The sequence below is a fragment of the Geotrypetes seraphini genome, chromosome 2 (genome assembly GCF_902459505.1).
Source record: "Geotrypetes seraphini chromosome 2, aGeoSer1.1, whole genome shotgun sequence".
Taxonomy (NCBI): Eukaryota; Metazoa; Chordata; class Amphibia; order Gymnophiona; family Dermophiidae; genus Geotrypetes; species Geotrypetes seraphini.
Window position 1 is genome coordinate 315,522,794 of NC_047085.1, and position 20,530 is coordinate 315,543,323.

At 40.0% G+C, this 20,530-nt stretch overlaps 1 protein-coding gene across 3 annotated transcripts in view; it reads left to right on the top strand.

Annotated features, from left to right (window-relative positions):
* Positions 1–20,530, top strand: part of ENTPD3 (ectonucleoside triphosphate diphosphohydrolase 3) — an 87,320-nt gene that overhangs the window by 45,773 nt on the left and 21,017 nt on the right. For all 3 annotated transcript variants that reach the window (XM_033930064.1, XM_033930066.1, XM_033930067.1), the window contains exons 5-6: positions 9,748–9,907; positions 19,035–19,265. In XM_033930064.1, the coding sequence (XP_033785955.1) occupies positions 9,748–9,907; positions 19,035–19,265 (391 nt within the window). The remainder of the gene's footprint in view (positions 1–9,747; positions 9,908–19,034; positions 19,266–20,530) is intronic.

Below are 20,530 nucleotides of genomic sequence, written 5' to 3' on the forward strand. Positions count from 1 at the left end.
CTGCTCTCAAGAAGCTGAAATCAGCTCTGAAAGCACAATTTGAGTGTCTTGTGTCAGATTAGGAATTGTAACGTAAAGAATTCTTAGTAATACTGATGATAATTCTGTTAAAAGATCAATGAATTCAAGTTTTATATTTCTTTATATGTTAGGTGTCATTGACTCATGTTTGAGTCCTAGTGACTTGATGAATTACAGATCTAAAATGAAAGGGAAGGCTAGTCCAGTAAGGTCCACCAAAGTTGTTTTCACTGTGTCCAGCCATCTGATTGCAGGTCAGCATCTTCACATAGTTCCTTCAGTCTTCCCAAACATGATGTCCTTCTCCAGTGATCTAATGATGTGACCAAAATAAGACACACTGCGTATCAAAGAATTTATATCTAAGCAGTTTATAATATTGAAATTAAAATAAAAGAGAAATAAAATGTGGTCTAGTAGAGAAAATAAAAGTGATAGAATTTGCTTCAACTGTGTAATCATATTCAGTCTGTTGCTACTTTCTCCCTCCGCTATAGATAAATGTCTAGTGTGCAAGGGCTTTTTCAAATAAATCTATTATAAGGTCTATCTTTCTAATATGAAGCTTATAAATGTAAATACAATAGCAAAAACTTCTATAACACTGGGCCATTACACTATAAATAGTAGTACGGGTTGTAACAAATACTATGAGACAAAAAGAAAGAACCTCCAAAAGGCATATGATATGAACAGCCAGTAATAAGAACAGTAAGCCAGTAGTGTGAATTTTATGTATGTCACATTAAGGTTTTATGAGATCTGCATAGACTGGTAACCATTATCAAGTTTATCAAGTTTATTATAATATTTGATTAATCGCTTATTCCGAATTCTAAGCGATGTACAAAGTGATAAAAAATACATAATATAGGAAGACAAACATAAAAGAGATGAACCATAGCTACTCATACATTGTAGTAATTAAAATTACAAACATAAACGACAAGTTTTATAGCTACTAATACATAATAATAAATTAAATTACACGTACATTAATAAAAACATAGGGAAAACTCAGGATGAAATACAATAAAAGTAGAACAATTAAGGTTAACCAGTGATCCTGTCTGAGTACAGTGAGGGATAGCATGATCTCTTCCCCCTCCCCCAAATTAGCTTTACTGCAGCATTCTGTAACAATTACAGTAATCTAGATGTCCTACAACAATAGCATGAAGTAACATGTTTAAAGATTTATAATCATAAAGGGAATATAATAATAATAATAACAACAACAGTTTATATACCACAATACCGTTAAGTTCTATGCAGTTTACAATAGATTAAGCGAGGTACAAATTGATTGAATTTAAGAGGGGGGAAGAGGAGAGTTAATAGGACCGGAAATGCATAGTTGAGGAGAAAGAAATTAATAGGACAGAGGAATCACTATGGAGGAGAAAGAAGATGAGTGGGTCAGTTGTCTAGATACTTTAGGAACAGTTGAGTTTTTAGACGTTTTCTGAATTCCTCATAAGTAATGGGCGAAAGCAGTTGATCTAGGTCTTTACCCCACAATGCTGCTTGATGTGAAAGAAGGTGTTCATGGTGTTTTTTCAGTTTACAACCTCTAACTGGGGGGGAAACGAAGTAGGAATGAGAGCTTCTCTTGTGTCTGTTGGCAGAGAAGGAGAAAAGGTCAATTATATATTTAGAGGCAAGTCGGTTTAGCACTTTAAAGCAGAAGCAGGCGAATTTAAACTTTATGCGTGCTTCCATCGGTAGCCAATGTAACTGCCGGTAGTAGGGTGATACATGATCAAATTTCTTTAGTCCGAAGATTAATCTGACTGCTGCATTTTGCATTAGTTTGGCTTCGGGCAGAGAATGGATGCAAAAGACTTCTCGTGGTCCGAAAGCTTTTTGGTGGTTGCCTCAATGGACTCGTCAAAGAGGTCATTGCCAGCGCAAGGAACATTAGCCAGCCGGTCCTGCAGGTTAGGATCCATGTCGATGGTACGGAGCCATGCCAGACCCTGCATGGCCACCGAGCAAGCAGTAGCACGAGCCGAGAGCTCAAAAGCATCATAGGAGGACTGAAGAAGCTGCAGCCGAAGTTGAGACAAGGATGCAAGGACTTTTGATATTCAAACTGCGCCCGAGAATCCAGATAAGGCATGAACTTTTGAAGGATGGATAAAGAGAACTCAAAGTAGGTGATGAAATGAAAATTATAGTTGAGGACTCTGGAGGTCATCATAGAATTTTGGAAGATGTGATGACCAAATCTGTCCATCGTTTTACCCTCCCTGCCCAGAGGAACATTGGCATACACCTGGGAAAGGTGAGATCTTTTTAAAGAAGATTCAACCAGTAGGGATTGGTGAGACAATTGAGCAATGTCAAACCCCTTGTGATGAACAGTCCTGTATCTGGAATCCAATTTGTCTGGAACAGCTGGAATGGAATAAGGAGTTTCCAGACAGCGGACAAAGGTTTGGTCCAAAAGCTTGTGAAGAGGAAGCTTGAGGGACTCGGCAGGAGGTTGAGGAAGATGCATGGTCTCGAGATACTTCTTGGAAAACTTAGAACCAGTGTCAAGTTGAATATCCAAATCAGCTGCCATCTGACGCAGAAAAGACAAAAAAGACAGCTGAACTGCCAAAGCCTGGCCTCGAGAGGGACTCAAAGATGTCGAGGCAGCTTGCTCCAATGAAGAGGGAGACCTGGATGGAGAAAAAGAACCCACCGGGTCTTCGATATCCGGAAGCGGAAGGGTCGAAACAGGCGGTGGTGAATATTGAAGAAAAGACTGCTTCCGATGAGGCGAGGCATGCCTGGATGAATGCTTCGAAGAATGCCTCGATCTATGATGCGAGCTGTGCCTCGAAGCAGACCTCGACAATCGAAGAGAGCGTGTCCCCGCCGAAGCCCCCAGAGAATGGATAGGGCTGGAGGCTGTGGAACGAAGCAGAGGAGGCTGAGTGGAAGAACCTTGAGGCACTCGCAAAGACTCTGCTCTTTGCATCGAGTGTACAGATTCCAACGGAGGCATGGGCAAAGACTCTGCTCCTTGCGATGCATGCTGAGATGCCAGACCAGACACTCGCAGAGACTCTGCTCCCTGTAGAGAGTTTGCGTATGACTGAGGCACAGGAGGCGGCTCGACCTCGCGGGAGACCTACGCATACCCAGGCTGGATTTGTGAGAGAAGCTTCGGCCCCATAGTGGTAAAGAGCTGAATGAATTGCTTCTCCAATAAGGTCTGGAACGAAGCCGGCAAGGATGGATCCGCGTCTCCAACTGAGTGAATTGCTCTTAATTTGAATAAAATAAATTGCATAAGAGAGGGAATGTACAAACGAAAAGATAATATTTCCTGGAGGAAAAGTCCATAGTCTGAGCAGCGCACTGCGCCATCCTCACTCTTAGGTGTTCAGGAATAATGACAATTGCACATATATTACCAGTCCAATATTGTTTATTAATATTAACAGCAAATTCTCGTATTGAAAGACATATGTGCAATGGAGACCTGTCAGGCGTGAAAATTGCACCTCTCTTGAAGCAATATATGGTCTCATAGAGTCTATACTGGTGCGTTCCTTTATACCTTCATACTGACCAGTATGACATCACTCATCATCGACCAATCAGCCAACAGAGGCTGTCCTTAGGTGTTTTGAACAAATAAATTCCTTTTAACATAGTTACCAAGCTTAGAAAAAAGTTTTAACAAATTATATTTTTGTGAACACTTTTTCTCTCAGTAATTCTTTAAAAGTTTAGCTCAAACCAACTTTCTGACCAAGACTCATTAATACTGACAGCTTCAAGTTTCACTGACACTAAAAGGAAAAAACATATAACCCCTCCTAACGAGGACTCCCAATATGGGCTATAGGAGCCCTCCCTTAATGGCTACAGACTGAAGAGAGTTTCTTTGGTAGGCTAGCTGAAAGGTCAGATAGGTCAAACTGCAGATGTTGTCTTTCAGGATTTCTTCAGGTTTAAAATATATAAAAATACCATTTTCAAAACCAATTCTCATGTTTAAACATATTCACGCACATAATCAAACACATTCTCACACACATTCGGGGCCCCAAAACATTCATAAACCATTCAAAACTTAAACACAAATCATATTCACTTTCTTCTATACTTAGCATTGGATGTGAAATCAGATATGCTCCAAGCTAACTAGCTCAAGAACATCTGTTATCAGTTAGGCCATGAGGATCTTTTGGCGCAAACTCTTTTAGACAAAGAACAGGCACAAAGGAGGACAGAGAACAAAATGTAGGTAGATTAATACAAAATAGAGTTATTAATACCTCTAAAAGTGTGTTATGTATCTCTACCTGATTTCCTCTATGATCCCGCTTAATTCAGCAAAATACATATACTTTTTCCCTCCTGGTAACCCCTAGCATTTTTCTGTTATTCTCTAATGTTATTTTTCTGGCCTTTGACGCAATCCATATTCAGATTTTTATTTTTATGCATCAACTTTTCATAAGTTTCTATTGGGCGTGGCCTTAACTATCACATATGCATCTAACTAGATTTACCCAGAACCATATGAAAGGCAGGTGTCAGATGTAGAAAAAAAATCTACAACATTCAAATTTTTCCTTATACACTATCCATTCCAATCCAGCATATCATAGCACCCCCTTTATGCCAAAAATGCCATTACTCAGTCTGTTATTGAGACAAACATGGGGGGAAGTCACTGCTTGCCCTGGATTGGTAGCATGGAATGTTTCTACTCTTTGGGTTTTGGCCAGGTACTGGGGACCTGGATTGGCCACCGTGAGAATGGGCTACTGGGCTTGATGGACCATTGGTCTGACCCAGTGAGGCTATTCTTATGTTCTTATCTATGACTCCTAAGAATCTCAGTGAACTGACAATCTCAACATTTATACCAGAAATAATGAAAGGAGCTGAAAATGTAACTTCTCCTTTTGGAGCAAACAGCAGTGCTATAGTTTTCTTTACAGTTTTCAAAGACAACTGTTCTGTAGTTTTAAGCTCATTGTTCTCTAGTTACCAACCAAAGGGAGCATTGAGATCTGAGAATCAAATGAATCTTGAAATTCCGTCATTGAATTTGGTGAGACAAGTAAGAATTCAACATTGTATGGTGTTAGTACAGGATACAGTTTTGTGGAATTTATTACCAATTGAAATGAAGCAGTCATCTACTGTGATGCAATTCAGGAGAGATGTGAAAATGTTATTCGAGAGAGAATATAAGTAAGCTTGTTTATTTTTTGTAGGTAGACTTTTGGTTTGTCAGGTGTTTGTAAAGTTTTCTGTAAGAAAAGCTGTAGAATGCATGGGAGGGGCCTTAGCATTAAGATCTGGCCAGTCGATCGGTCTTAGGCCACTCCCAGTGAATCCCAGAATGTACTGGGAAGGAGGCCTAAGACCAATCAGGATGCACCGGGAAGGCCCGTCATTCTGAACAGACGGGCCTACCGGCCAGAGGGAGTAGGCATCTCTCCAGCCGGCTGAAAATGTTAACGGGGAGGGGGGTCCACGATCAGCTCAGAAGCAATGCGCACCGGTTACAGAATTGGGCACCAGCTACAGAATCGAGCAGGTTAGGCGGAGTTAGTCGTCTGTCCGTTAGAATAGACACAATTCTGTATAGGTTGCTGGTATGCGAATCTCAGCCGCCATTTAGGCGGCTGCTGAGACCGGAGTCCTATACAGAATCGGGTCCTTTGTGAAAACTATGAAGACCACAGTGGCAGTATCAGTACTTTGGAATAATATGCTTGTGCCCAAGTTTGCAACAATTTTAAAAAGGCATTAAAAACTCACTTAGTTTTGCAAGCTTTTGAGGATGTATGATTGAATAGATTGAATGTTTGGAGATTTATAGTATTGTGTCTGGTTATGTTTCTGGTTTTTATGTATCTTTTATTTGTAATCTGCTTAGATTTATGTGTGTTATAAACTCTGTGTATTTATATATTTATAAACTAATTCATTTTTTTTAGGAGGGGGTAGAGTGAAAGTTTTGATGCTTTCGACTAGGTGCACCCATTGTTGGACAAACTAGGTATCCCAAGTACTTAACTTTGCTTTGGGCCAGGCACCACATTTTGGGATTCATCAGTCCTGCCTTTTATAGTGTCCCCCCAGAACAAGTGACCCTCCCAGTCTGTACTAAAGATGACTGTGACATCTAGCAATGCTGCGGCATATTCATGATGGTCCCATAGGATTATGTCTACCAAGTTGTGACAGATGGCTATTACCTCTTGCAACCTGAAAGGCATATATTTAAACTGAATGGGTCTTTTTGGAGTATTATATGTGCCTTAGTGCATGATGAGAGGGACAGAGACCTTACTAAGGTGTAGTAAGGTACTTGGCAGTACTTGTCATATATAGATGAATTGTTGGATAGGCTATCAGATAAGCATCAAATTGCAAAATGGCATTGACTTACTGAAAATCGATGCAAGATTTCTGTGTGCCATCAGATTTTGGAATGAGCAGAAGAGGACTTGCCCACAGGCCTTTTGACTCCTATGTTTCAGTACTTGCACTTGTTTCGTTATCTCCTTGTGCTTATCCTCTGGAAGCCTGTATATCCTTTGTCTCACTATCCTTCCCAGAGGGATGAAAATATTGTCTTCTAATATTCAGGTTTGTCCAGGCATAGAAGACAGAACATCCTGAAACTCATCCACCAACTTCTCATATTCCCCTTTTTCCCATAGGGACAAAACCGCTGTTTGCTTAGGGGCACTGAATTTAACGCTCTAGTGTGAGGATTGTTTTGCTTCAAGCCACATTATATCCTGTTTGTATCCATAAGGAATTTTGGTTGATCGCTGATACAGGCGCTGTGTGCCAAAACACGGCTCGTGTTGGATCAATATAGGCTTGTCCATTTTCATTGAGGCTGTTGTGCTTTTTGTATGATATGCACATATTTACACAATAGATCTCAAACAGAAGTTTCACCTTTAGTAACCACCAGCTCAGATTTTCATACAATTCAAACAGTTGTTCATATGAATTTCAAAAGAAAGACCTCGGCGGCTACTCTCAAAGTACATTATAACTTTGCGTTAAAAGATATGTTTTGAATAGTGCTTAAGACCGATGAAGAAGAGTCTGGCTACAAAAGTCTCAAAGTAAAACAAAGAGCTCCTTTTACAAAGCTGCGCTAGCGGTTTTAGCGTGCGCGCTAGACGCTAACGCCAGCATTGAGCTGGCGTTAGTTCTAGCTGCATAGCGCGGGTTTAGCGCGCGCTAAACTTCTGCGTGTGCTAAAAACACTATCGCAGCTTTGTAAAAGGAGCTCAAAGCTATAATGCACTTTGAGTGTAGCCACCGAGGTCTTTCTTTTGAAATTCATATGAACAATTGTTTGAAAACCTGAGATGGTGGTTACTAAAGGTGGAACTTCTATTTGAGATCTATGATTTTTATGGTTCCTCCTTGCTCTTATATATAAAGCCATAATAAAGAGTGGTTATCATATTTACACAACAGCACTTAAGCCAGTATTTGGCACTTAAGAGTGTATGAGCACACCTATGCTAGTGTTCTAATAATTTTGTCTATATATGGCATCTAAATGTAGGTGCTGTCTTTATAGAATTGCCCTGTTGCTTACAAGTATTGAGAAAATTAATGAAATCCCTGGAATTCAGCACTTATGATTTAGACTATGGTCTGCTGGGTCTTAAAACTGGTCATGGTTCTAGTATAGGTCCTTTTCCAGCTATGGGGGCCAGAGGATGCGGTAAGAGTGGTTAATGTAGCTGGTTTTAAAAAAAGGTTTGGACAAGTTCCTGGAGGAAAAGTCCATTGTCTGCTCTTGAGACAGGCATGGGACAGTGGCATGGAATGCTGCTACTATTTGGGTTTTTGCCAGGTACTTGTGACTTGGATTGGCCTCCGTGAAGACAGGGCTAGATGGATCATTAGTCTGACTCAGTAAGGCTATTCTTATGTAGTAAAGTGGCCTTAGGATGTGCTTATGCGGGTCATTCCTGTGAGCTAAGGCCATTTTTACTGCATAGGTAAGATGAATGAATTTCTGTAAATGACCACCTGCTAATTTTTACATTAGTGTGTGACCATTAGCATGTGATCCCTTACTTCCACCTAATTTGTAGGCGGCAAGGGCTCATGCTCCAATCGAGTACTAATTGGTCAGTAAGCAGCAACATGACTGCAGTAACTGATTGGTGCAGAACATGCCTACTGTCTACCCCCAGACCTCCCCCAGTGCTAAAAAAAAATCTATTTTTAGCACATGGGGAGCGCACGCCAAAATTATCACAGGACACATGAGCATGCCCCATGGTAAGGCATTTTAAGCTGTTCTAAGCTTAGTTAAAGGACCTATGATTTGTCATGCAGGAACATCACATGATTTGTCAATTTTTTGAACAAAATATGTAGTTGTATAATAGGGATGTTTCTCTCACAAAAAAATGTAACAACTTTATGCTCAGTTTTATATTTTATCTGTCTAGATCAGTGGTCTCAAACTCGCAGCCTGGGGGGCCACATGCGGCCCGCCAGGTACTATTTTGTGACCCTCGGTATGTTTATCATAATCACAAAAGTAAAATAAAACAGTTTCTTGATCATATGTCTTTTTAGCTATAAATTACAATATTATTATTAAGACTTAACCAAAAGGAAAGATTTATAAACTATAAAGAGTTTTACCTCATGCAAAGTTGTCATTTCTTTAATAAGACATTAACTGTTTTTTTCAGAGGCCCTCCAAGTACCTACAAATCCAAAATGTGGCCCTGCAAAGGGTTTGAGTTTGAGACCACTGGTCTAGATGGATCCACAGATAATTTCTTGTACAAGCAAAACAAAATAAAACAAAACTATCCATAAATACTTGCACCTACTTTTCTTGTGAGCATCTTTTCTGGCTAAAATACCACATCTAGTTTTAGAAGAAAGGGAGAAAATATGCTTCATGTTGTCTAACTTAACTGAACCCGAGAATCTGTCCACAAAAATATGGGTGGAAGTGTATGTGTACTTTAAGTAAGGAAGTCCATTTTCAGTGCATACCTTAAAAAAATTGAGTGCGTGCTAAAATCAATAATGCACATTAGCTTACAAATTAAGGCACATTAAATTGATTAATATGCAATAAAAAGTTCTAACTTGTCAAAAATTTTCGTTTACAATGAATAAACCAAAAGAAATATCTGAAAAAAGGAGAAAGGTCTGAAAATGACCTGAAAATAGGCAAAGCATTCTGGGGAAAATTCTATAAACAGTGCCTACAGATAGGCATCGTTAATGGAGGTGCCTAAAGAGGTAATTAATTGAATAATAAGGCTAAACGGTGCCTTTAACGAAAGTTAATTGAAAAGTAGGTGTCTTTTCTTAGAAGGCAATTCTATAAAAGGCTGCCTAGAAAATAATGAGCGGCCTAAGAAAAAGCAGCCACCTACTGGGATGGGCATGGGTATGGGCATGGTTTCCATTTAGACAGCCTTTTATAGAATTGTCCCATACTTTAACCCACTTAAAAGGCTTTTGAAAACTACCCTTTAATAGGATACTTGATCCCCAGAAGGATTTCTATGTCCACCCTCCTGAGTATGGAATTGGGTGAGCATAAAACTGGCAGATAGTTCCCCAAATGACCCTGATTTCATCTGGTAACCCTTGGATGTGTTCCTTATTTGTGGGGCTTGTGTATGATGGAAGGATGTGACTGTCTCCTGAGGTTGCTCAGAAGTTTGTCTTCTGTAAATTGCATAGGTCACAGAATGAAAAGGCAGCAAATGAAGTCCTTTCGGGCATTCACAGCTACTTCAGAAACCAGCCCTTTGATTTTAGGGGCGCTCAGATCATAACCGGGCAAGAAGAAGGGGTGTATGGATGGATTACAGTCAACTATTTAATGGGCAATTTCTTGGAGGTGTGTGGAAAAAAGCATGTTTTCTTCTGTCATATTTTCAGTACTCCTAGTCAGCTTAAGAGAATTACATGTTAAAAGGACCCTACTGTATAACGTTTCATAGCATAACATGCAAAAGTTAACCTTGTGATTACTATATTGAAAATATTGTCCTGGAGTCCGCATTAACTCTTTAAGAAAATTTATAATAATCCATGAATACTATCTCGTATCTCTAGAGCAGAGAAATCAAAAGCTGATTTGATTCCAGATTGCTGAAAGTATAAATCATACTTATTGATAGTCACTGCAACTGTATTTGTGTGACTAAACATGAATAGTCAGGCCTATGAACCCCAGATACATCCGAAATATTAGTTTAGGTATGGTTTCTTAAAGGAGAAAATACATTGTATCATAGGAGCCAACTTCTGAAAATAATTGGCAGTGCTCAACTCATAACTCACAACAAATTTCTCTTATCAACTTGGATAACCTTGAAGACATTTCCAGTATTAATCGAAAGCTGGAAAAAAATAGGCGAATGGCTTAACTCTAACATGTTATCACTTAACATTAATAAAACCAAAGCAATGATTTTTCCAACTAAGAAAGGTTCTTTTCTACCAGTCAACTCAATCAAGCTCTTAGGAATTACTTTAGATGAGAACTTCAATTTTCATGACCATATAAGCACAGTAGTTCGTAAATATTTTCATCGCCTCCGGATGATCCGTTCTCTTGCTAACTTCCTTGACTATTCTGCTTTAAATATTCTTATTCATTCCCTGGTCATCTCTTGCCTGGACTACGGTAACGCCTTATATCATGGAATTACAAAAAAAGAGATCAGACGTCTACAGTTAATCCAGAATACTGACGTTAAAATCATATTTAAGGCCAAGAAATTTGACCATATCGCTCCTCTCCTGATTAAAGCCCATTGGCTTCCTATCAATCATCATATCACTTATAAAACATTACTCCTAACATTTAAAACAAGAAAAACAGGACAGCCAGAATTTATCAACAAACTTCTGATGCCATTCTCTTCACCACGCACCCTCTGATCCTCCGATCAAAATTTATTAGTAGTCCCAACACTTAGAAACATCAGTACCAGGAGAAATTCCATTTTTTCAGTTGTTGCTTTTTCCCTTTGGAACTCGATGCCTAACTTCTTAAGAGAGACAACATCTATGGAGAAATTTAAATCCCTCCTTAAAATGTTTCTTTTTAAAGATGCTTTCCAAGTTTGACTGTCCTTTTAAGGATTTTATAAACTTCAGTTGGACTGCTAATTGTTACCCTGACCTTTTGTATTTTCCTGTGTTTCTCTCTTTTCTTTATTTATATTGTAGTTCTCTCTTTTCCTCTCGTTTCAGTATGTCCTTTGGTCTTATTTATCTGTTGTTTTAATTGATGATGTCGTTTCTATGTTACTATTTGTTCTGCCCTTAATTTTATTTTACAACCACCTTGAAATATTTGATAAGGCGGTATAACAAATTTTTAATAAACTTGGAAACTTATCCAGCAAAGAAAAATAAGAAAAATCAAAATGCGTCTGGTAGTGAGTGACCAGCCTGTATCTAAATGTCAAGAGGAGGGCAGGAAATGTGAACAAATTGAAAGCTAGGATCCTACCATTCTCACCTCCCCCTCACAGGTTGTCAACATCATCCTGTCTCTATCTTTCTATTCATTCAAATCATTCACATGACAGCAGATAAAGGCCAAATGGTCCATCCAGTCTATCTATCTACAGCATCCACCATCTCCTCCTTTCCCTAAAAGAGCCCAAGTGTCTATCCCAGTCTTTCTTGAATTCAGTCAGTCTTTGTCTCACTACCTCTACTGGGAGACTATTCCACACATCTACCACCCTTTCTGTAAAAAAGTATTTCCTTAAATTACTCCTGAGCCTATCACCTCTTAACATCATGTTATGCTCTCTTACTCTGGAGTCTTTTTTCAATTGAAAAAGACTAGCCTCATGCGTATTTATGCCTTGTAGTATTTAAATGCCTATCATATCTCTCCTCTTCCACCTTTCCTCCAAAGTATACATATTAAGATCTTTAAGTCTGTCCCTGTATGCCTTGACTTAGACCATCAACCATTTTAGTTGCCTTCCTCTGGACCGACTCCAACTTGTTTATATCTTTTTGAAAATGCAGACTCCAGAATTGTACATAATATTCTAAATGAGGCCTCACTGGAGTCTTATACAGAGGCATCAATACCTCCTTTTTCCTACTTGCCATACCTCTCCCTATGAACCCTAGCATCCTTCTAGCTTTTGCTGTTGTCTTTCCAACCTGTTTGGCCACCTTAAAATCATCACATATTATCACACCCAAGTCCCACTCCTCTTTCATGCACAACAGTTCTTCACCTCCTGAACTGGACCATTTCCTTGGGTTTTTGCATTTCTTAGCATTAAATCTTAGCTGCCAAATTTCAGACCATTCCTCAAGCTTCACTAGGTCCTTCTTCTTGTTCACACCATCAAGGGTGTCTACTTTATAGCAGGTTTTGGTTTTATCGACAAAGAGGCAAATCTTACCAGTCAGCCCTTCAGCAATATCACTTACAAAAATGTTAAAAAGAACAGGCCCAGAACTGAACCTTGAAGCCAGTTTTTGACCCAGTCAGTCACTTTGGGATCCATACCGAGGGCACTCAGTTTATTTATGAGACGCCTGTTTGGAACACAGTCAAAGGTTTTGCTAAAATCTAAATTCATCACATATAGTGCTTGCCCGCTATTCAGTGCTCTTCAACAACAGATGCAATTCTGTGGTTCTTTGTCAGGGTTCAAAGTGAATTTATCTAAGATGGTGAAGTTAAGTTGTTACAACAAAGATTACCTTTCGGTGGGTCAAAGGACCTATTAGGTTTTGGGGAGTGCAGATGGTAATGCAGTGGACTACTTTGTTTCTTTATTAGCAACCCTTACTAATGATTTGGAACGTTAGGACAGATTGTATATTTCTTGGATGAGGCATATGGAAGCAGTGAGGATAATGGTGTTTCCTAAATTTCTGTATTTGTTTCAGGCATTACCTATTTAAATTTCTGTTGAGTATTTTCAAATTTGGCATAGAAATCTTTTTTAGTTCATTTGGGGAGGAAGACGTCATAAGGTGGCTAGGCGGGCAATGTTTAAGTTTACAGAAGAAGGAGGCTTAGGCATTCCTAATTTAGAAAAGTATTTTATTGCAGCCCAACTTTGGGCGGGGGTAGAATGGCAAGCCACACCAACTAAAATATGGGTTGAGTTTGAACAAGGTGATATATCTCTTCCCCTTGGGTATACCTCAAGTAGGATACTTAACATGGGTGGATCTAAGTCAGGAGAGATTCAAACTATTTATTAAATAGATAGCTGGGGGTTTTATTATCTGCCAACTGGATTTGCTCCAGAATTCCAACCAGTGCAAGCATGGGAGGCTTTTAAAAGGTGGGTAGAAATAATGGAGCAGCATTCCTTATCCTCAGGAGACTTATTTCCCTATTTGCAAATTAAGGGCTTTATACAGAGAAGTAGGCTGATAAAGGACATTGTGTAAGATCTGAATTTGAGCATTTGTTAGGTAGTCCAGTGGGGAGAGGATGTATAGCATCTGTTTACAAAATGTTGCAGGAGGACAGAGGTAGGAAAACGAGCTATATTAGGTAGAATCATTGCTTATGCCTTTCCAATTTTGGAAAATGCTCTTACAAAGCTGCGTTAGCACCTGCTGCTGTGGTACCTGCCCAAAAGCCCAAAGGGATTTAAAGGGCTTTTGCCTTGCGCCAACCACTAGCGCACCTTTGTAAACGAGGGGGATAGTTAAATGGAATGTGACACCCATTTTGCTGGGTAAGATGTCATCAAATGCTGATGTATTGTGTTGGAGAGTGTGGGGGCACAGGAACTTATATGGTGGAGCTGTCCCAAGTTGCAGGGATTTGGGATTAAGATTTTTGATTATGTGAGTAAATTAGTACAACAGAGAAAGCACAAAGACCTGAAGAACTGGGACCAAAATTTCTTTATTCAAATGACCCGACACTACCTGTGTTTTGGCAGGAGGCCTGCGTCAGGGGTCTGTAACCATAGTTACAAAAAAACTTTAGAATTAAATCCACAAAACTTGTCAATAGACTACAAATAATAAATAAATGTAAATATAGAAAATCATTAAGAAAACACACAAAGAAATCATGTACAACAAAAAAGTTAAATTATAAACAAATTTACACATCTGATATATTCATCCATATATATCTCACCTAACAAAAATTAATTTTTACCTTTTTAAAGTGCCCCTCTAATTTTTCAGACATATAAAAGATAGCAAAGTCTCATAACATTTCTTTAAAAATTAAGGCCTCCTTTTATCTCAGGACAAGCAGGCAAAATATTCTCATATGTTGGTGACATCATCCACGGAGCCATGGTACGGACAACTTGAAAAGTGCATTGCCACTTTAAGAACTTAAGAAAGTTTATGAACTGTCCGCACCACGCATGTACGAGTGCCTTCCCGCCTGAGGCAGGCTCGCAGCTCCTCAGTTCTTAGTTTTCTGCGGAGCTAAGTTGTGTCTCTGAACGTTGTTCAGTTTTTTTGCACTTTGCCTTCTCGCTCATGCATTTTTTTCTTAATTTGTGTTTAAGTTTATTATTTTTATTTAAAAAAACAAAAAAAAAGGAAGAAAAGGAACATTTTTTTCCTCAAGTGCTTCAGCCGCTGAGACTTTCATTTTTTCTCGGCCATTGATATGGCTGACATGGTCTTTTTGACCATTTTTCAGGCCGCTAATGGGGAAGAAAAAAGAGAAAATGTTGCAGGTGCCCAAGGCCAACCTTTCATCCTGACAGTTGATGCTTCAGGTCCCTTGTGCCCAGTGTACTACTCTGCATAAATGTTTGAGAAATTTCAGCCCCACCCATTCCCTGTCCCTTTCCATGTTAAGTAGTTAACGTGGAAATGAGAGAGTGGACTGTTAAGGCATTGCACTGACTGGTAGTATGGACCTGTGCTGCTAGTGTTTGATAATTCCACCACTAAACTGCTTAATAAACAGGGTGCTCATCGCTTTGCAAAATTGTGAACTAGTCTTATAGCTCCTCACCAAAAAAAGTTTAACAAAGGCCCCCTTATGTCAAGCTGTGTTAGGGTTTATTTATTTATTTTTTTAAATTGCCAGCTGCGATCTGACGCTCATAGAATTCCTATCACAGCAGCCGGCGATAAAAAATCCTAATGCAGCTTGATAAAAGGGGTCAAAAGTGATTTTTACTTCTCATCCTGCTTATGTCCCCATTTAATTACAGCTGTAATCTACATTTCCCAATAACAAACCAATTTAGCCCCCAAAAAGAAACACAACTATTTTATCCAGTCCCAGTAGCTGTTTCAGTATTCAGATGATCACATCTCTTTCTCCTCATCTCTCTGAAAACTAAGAATTGTTGCTGTAAACATTACTGTAGTTATTTCAGCATTCCAAATGTTCGTAGTTACTTCCCACGATCTCTGGAAAACCCAAGTTTAAGAAATAGGCATGGTTGCATTGTACAATTCCTGTAGCCATTTCAGCAATCAAAATGATCACAGTTGTTTCTCACAGCATTCCCCTGAGGATTTCATGTAAAATAAAATCCTGTTCAGAGCCTCTCTACATAGCAACAATTGAATTCTGATTTTATTTAGTTCATCCAAGTTTGATCCAGTCCTGGGTTTACCCTGTTGCATGCACAGACTTGTGGTTCTGAGTTCCCCATTGCATTCCCTACGAAAAACAAGGCTACAAGTCCCAGCATGCACTAGGGTAAACCCAGGACTGGATCAACCCTGTTGGGAGAGCCACTATACTCGCATTACCTCTCTCCTAAAGTCACTTCATTAGCTTCCCATCCATTTGTGAATACAATTCAAACTCCTCTTACTGACCTACAAATGCACTTACTCAGCTACCCCTCACCTTCTCTCTTTGCTTATCTCCCCCCCTCCCCTACTTTGTGAGCTCTGCTCAGCTGGTAAGTCCCTCCTATCTGTGCCCTTCTCTTCAACTGCCAACTCCAGACTCCATACTTTCTGCCTTGCTGCACCGTAAGCTTGGAACAAGCTGCCCAAATCCCTACAGCGGGCTCAGACTCTTGCAGTGTTCAAGGCCCAATTAAAAGCCCACCTCTTTGAGTGCTTTCGACTCCTAACTCCTCTCACCTTGGGTTTTTCCTTCCCAACCCTATATGTTATGTCTGTCTGTCCAAGTTAGATTGTAAGCTCTTCCGAGCAGGGACTGTCTATAAATGTGAAAATGTACAGCGCTGCGTATGCCTTTCAGCGCTATATAAATGATAAGTAGTAGGAGCAGTAGTAGTTGTCCTGCGAATCTGGGTCCAGTTGGCAGCCTTATCTAAGACAGATACTGCCTGCTAGAGCCTTCACCCAACAGGTAGAAAAGCCTACTAACCAGCTTGTACTAAGTTTGTACTTAATGCACATTAACAGCCATGGGAAAGGTGCATTAAGTGCCAAACCTCTGTGTTAACTGTTGGGGGCATTCCCAGTATTTATGGAAGGCAGCTATGTAATTAACATAGAACAATGGTTGCTACCATGAGTTACAAACTAGAGAAGAAAGGATCTTCAGAGATGACTCCAAGATAGACACAAAGAGCCTGATTCTATAAACGGTGCCTGACCGCGCTAGTCTGCGCAGTTGTCAATCAACTGCTAGGCATCATTTATAGAATCATGTTTAGCAGCACCTAAGTGGACTGAGGCTTTGCTAGGCATCATAGAGGTAGGCGCTCGTACATTGGGCCAGGTTTTAGCTGGCCTAATTTATCGACGCCTATCTCGGATGCCTAGCAACCTATTCTCAGCCCCTAACCATACCTATTTTTCAGGTAAATATTGTTAGGCTTTGGAGGGCTTCTCGATTTAGGTGTCGCTAGGCATCGCACTGATATCCACACATAAGTTCAGTTAACAACTAAAATATTTTTAATTGTTTTTTTGTGGCTTGGTCATTTACCATGCCACTTAACCAATTTAAAAAATGAACTTGCATGCATATTTAAGTTAGGCATCCATGCTTAGGGTGCTGTTTATAGAATCTGTCCCAAAGTGGAGACAGCCAAAAACAAAAGCATGACTACAGGGCCAGATGAAAGAATTTTTATTGACTGACCTGTTCATGGCTGTGTTTTGGCACAATGCCTGCATCAGAGGTTTTTGTCTGCCTGAAATGGATTCTAATGCAAAACCACAGTGCAAAAAAAAAAAAAGACCTTAATGCTTTCAAATGCAGCATGGTAACAATCAGAACTGCTGTTTTGATCTGGACCTGTAATCACACATTTGTTTTTGTCCATCTACACTTTTGGCCATATTCTATAAACAGCGTCCCGATTGTAGGCGGCAATAGGTGTCCTACTGCTGTCTTAACCAGCCAATCGAGATGCACTTTTTCTATAAAACAACAACCCATCCCAAGGCTGGGCGTGATTTTGTCCAGAAGTGGCCTTAGGCGAGCTTAATTGGCCCTAGGCGTCTCCCTAGGGCTGTGATAGGTGCCTGAAATGTAGGCCAGCAAAATGCTCACTCCCTCCTGTTGGCACCCCCCCACAACATCCCTGGCAGGAGGGATGCACATCAAAGCTCATCTGGAGCCCCCCCCCCCCCCAGTACCTTTAAAAGCATGGCTGGCCAGAGGGATGCCTATTCCATCTGGCCGGTAGGCCTGCCTCTTCAGAATGGTGAGCCTTCCCCTTCCTGGTACATCCTGGGATGCACCGGGGAGGGGCCTAAGTCCCTGATTGACCTAGGTGCCTAAGGCCCTTTCTTGAAACCAATTACTATGACTAGACGTTCTATAGAAATTCTGCTGCTTAGTTCATAAATCTTAATAAATGTACAACTGATGTCTAAATTAACTTGCATTTCTTGGTTCTTCAGCATATCCTTTGAAAACAAAAAGTGCTAGTGAAATCCTGCAACAGCTAAACTCTTAAGGTGCTTCCAAATGTCAATTTTAAGGTGTAAAACCATGATGGGGTGGGGAGGAGAATTAAAGGGCCTTGCTCTGTATCTTAAAACAACTTGAAGTCAGTCAAGATATTATGTCTCCTCCTAGCCTATGATAGACTTTCATAATTTCTATGTGCTTAATTCTATTTTCTAGATTATGCCAGTTAAACTTCAGGTAAACTTGAAAACAGGGGAACTCTTACTCAGTGAATGTCCTCCCATAATCAAGACAATGTGCATTCACATGGATTGTGTTCATGTCTTTTGCATTGTGACATGGGCCTCCCTTCTTGCTACTGGACTCTTCTTTTGCATTTTACAGTGGTATATAATTTAAAATAAAAAAAAGTCAGGGAACCCATTCTGAGTGCTCAGTACACCAGACTCCATCTCTGGTGGTATTCAAATCCAGGCTCAAAGCCCACTTTTTCGAAGCTGTGTTTAGTTCCTAACCCTTCCAACTTTTGTCCTTTTTTCTGTGTGTCTGTCATCATTAGATTGTAAACTCTTTAGAGCAGGGATCGTTTCTTGCGTGTTTAATGCATGCATCTGGTAGTGCTGTAGAAATAATAAATATTAGTAGCAGTAGGACTGTAAACTTCTGGGGAGGAAGACTGAGGACAGGTTTGGTTTGTTAAAGCTTGGGTTTTAGGCACTATGAAATGCTATTTGTACATCATTGCAATGTAAACATGGATCCTAGATAAAGCCTTCTGCCATACTATCATCTCTGTTGGCCAACCAAATAATTTTGGTAGGTGCTATTTCAGAACAGAAGGGAACCCAAATTAAGTTTCACTTACAGTACAGTATGCAAAAATCTAGTGGAACTACATTCACATAGATCCCCATTGGATATATAACCTTGGATTAAGGCACCTGTTCTCTCTCATTGGTTATGCTGATTAAATCTGTAAACATGAGCTTTTAAAATGCCAATCAGTTCAGAGAAATGCTTTTTACCGACAGCCAAGCTCTTTGGGTCAGCATAACATTTCTGCTGGGAGCCTAATATCTTTTTTTAAGTACAGCATTACTTAGGAATAACACAGATTAATTACAGGAGTCTTTGACGAAGAACAGATATAGGTTAACAAAATGCCTTTTTTTTTCATTAGAAAAATATTTGGAGAGCCTGGGCACGACCTCATGGAGCAGAGACCACCGGTGCACTGGATCTGGGCGGCGCTTCTACGCAAATATCTTTCATCCCTGAGAAATCTGGGCAGAGCTTTAAAAGCACCGTGCTGGTGACACTGTATGGATATCAGTACAATGTGTACACTCACAGCTACCAGTGCTATGGAAGAGATGAAGCAGAAAAGAAATTCCTGGCATTATTAGTTCAGGTATTATTTTACACCACCATTAAGTCTTTGTGTTCCCTTTGAACCCTATTCATTTCTATGTCTTGAGATTTTCACCTTTGCTTTTCGTGTAACAGCATCCATGAAGCGCAGGCCCCACTCGGCGGTGCATGCATGCAATGGTCAGCAATGGAGGGGCTGATATTCAAAACTGGCTATTTTGCTAGCAAACTGGGTAACTGACCCAACCTCTTGTAATGTAATCTGACCTTGAAATGACTAGGTGAAGGCAGAATAGAAAACCTGATTAACATAACACTTGGCTGGTTATGTGCCGATATTCATCATTATTAGAGACACATAACAGCCAGGCCTGTCTTTTATGTGGTAACCCATAGCCAGTTAACGGTAATTGCCGAATATTGCACTTAACCAGCTATGCATTAGCTGGCTATGGAAACCCAGAAATTCAGTGCTGATGCACAGACGTGGCCCGGCATTGAATTTCCAAGTTTAACCCCAATGATCACCCCCAGGTGAATATTGGGCCCGGAAAATTCAATTTATTTATTACTGCTCAAGTTCAGTTCTCTGTATTGATAGATCTCAGCTGCCAGACAAAAATATGAAGAAATGTTTTTATTTGTTGCCACACTTAAAAAGTATTATTTTCTCATTGTGTATCTAAAACAAATTTTGTATGTGTTGTGTTTTAAATGTTTTTGTTTTTTTACCCATTAGTTTAGTTCTGCTCCTTTGTACTTCCAGATCAGTCAGAACCAGTACTAGAATCTGATTTCATGACCCAAATTTTCTCTCTGTTTTATATCCCCTCTCAACTTGCTTTAGTCAGAGGTCATTGTAGCAACAGTCTTCAGGGCTCCTCCTGGAAACGTGCAAACGTGAAGGGCAATTCTAACACTGTGTGCATGTGGTTACTCATGCCATACACACGTAAATGCTGAGGTGATTGACACTTACATGTGTATGTACATTATGTGCTATTCAGTGATATAGTTAATAGGTATATTTATGTGTAACTATAAGGGGGCACACATGTGGGCGGAGCATGGGAGTCTGCAAGTAATGCACATGACTTAAGCCAGGGGTGCCCAAAATGTCGATCGCGATCTACCGGTCGATCACAAAGGCAACGCCGGTAGATCCCAGAGTCAGTGTTCTCCCTAGAGTCTTTAGCATTCCCCCAGTCACTCTCTCTCACCTTTAAAGTACTGTAATTACGGCAGCCTGCAGAGCGAACATAACAGGCTGCCGTCAGCCTCTGTAGCACGTTCCCTCTGCCGCAG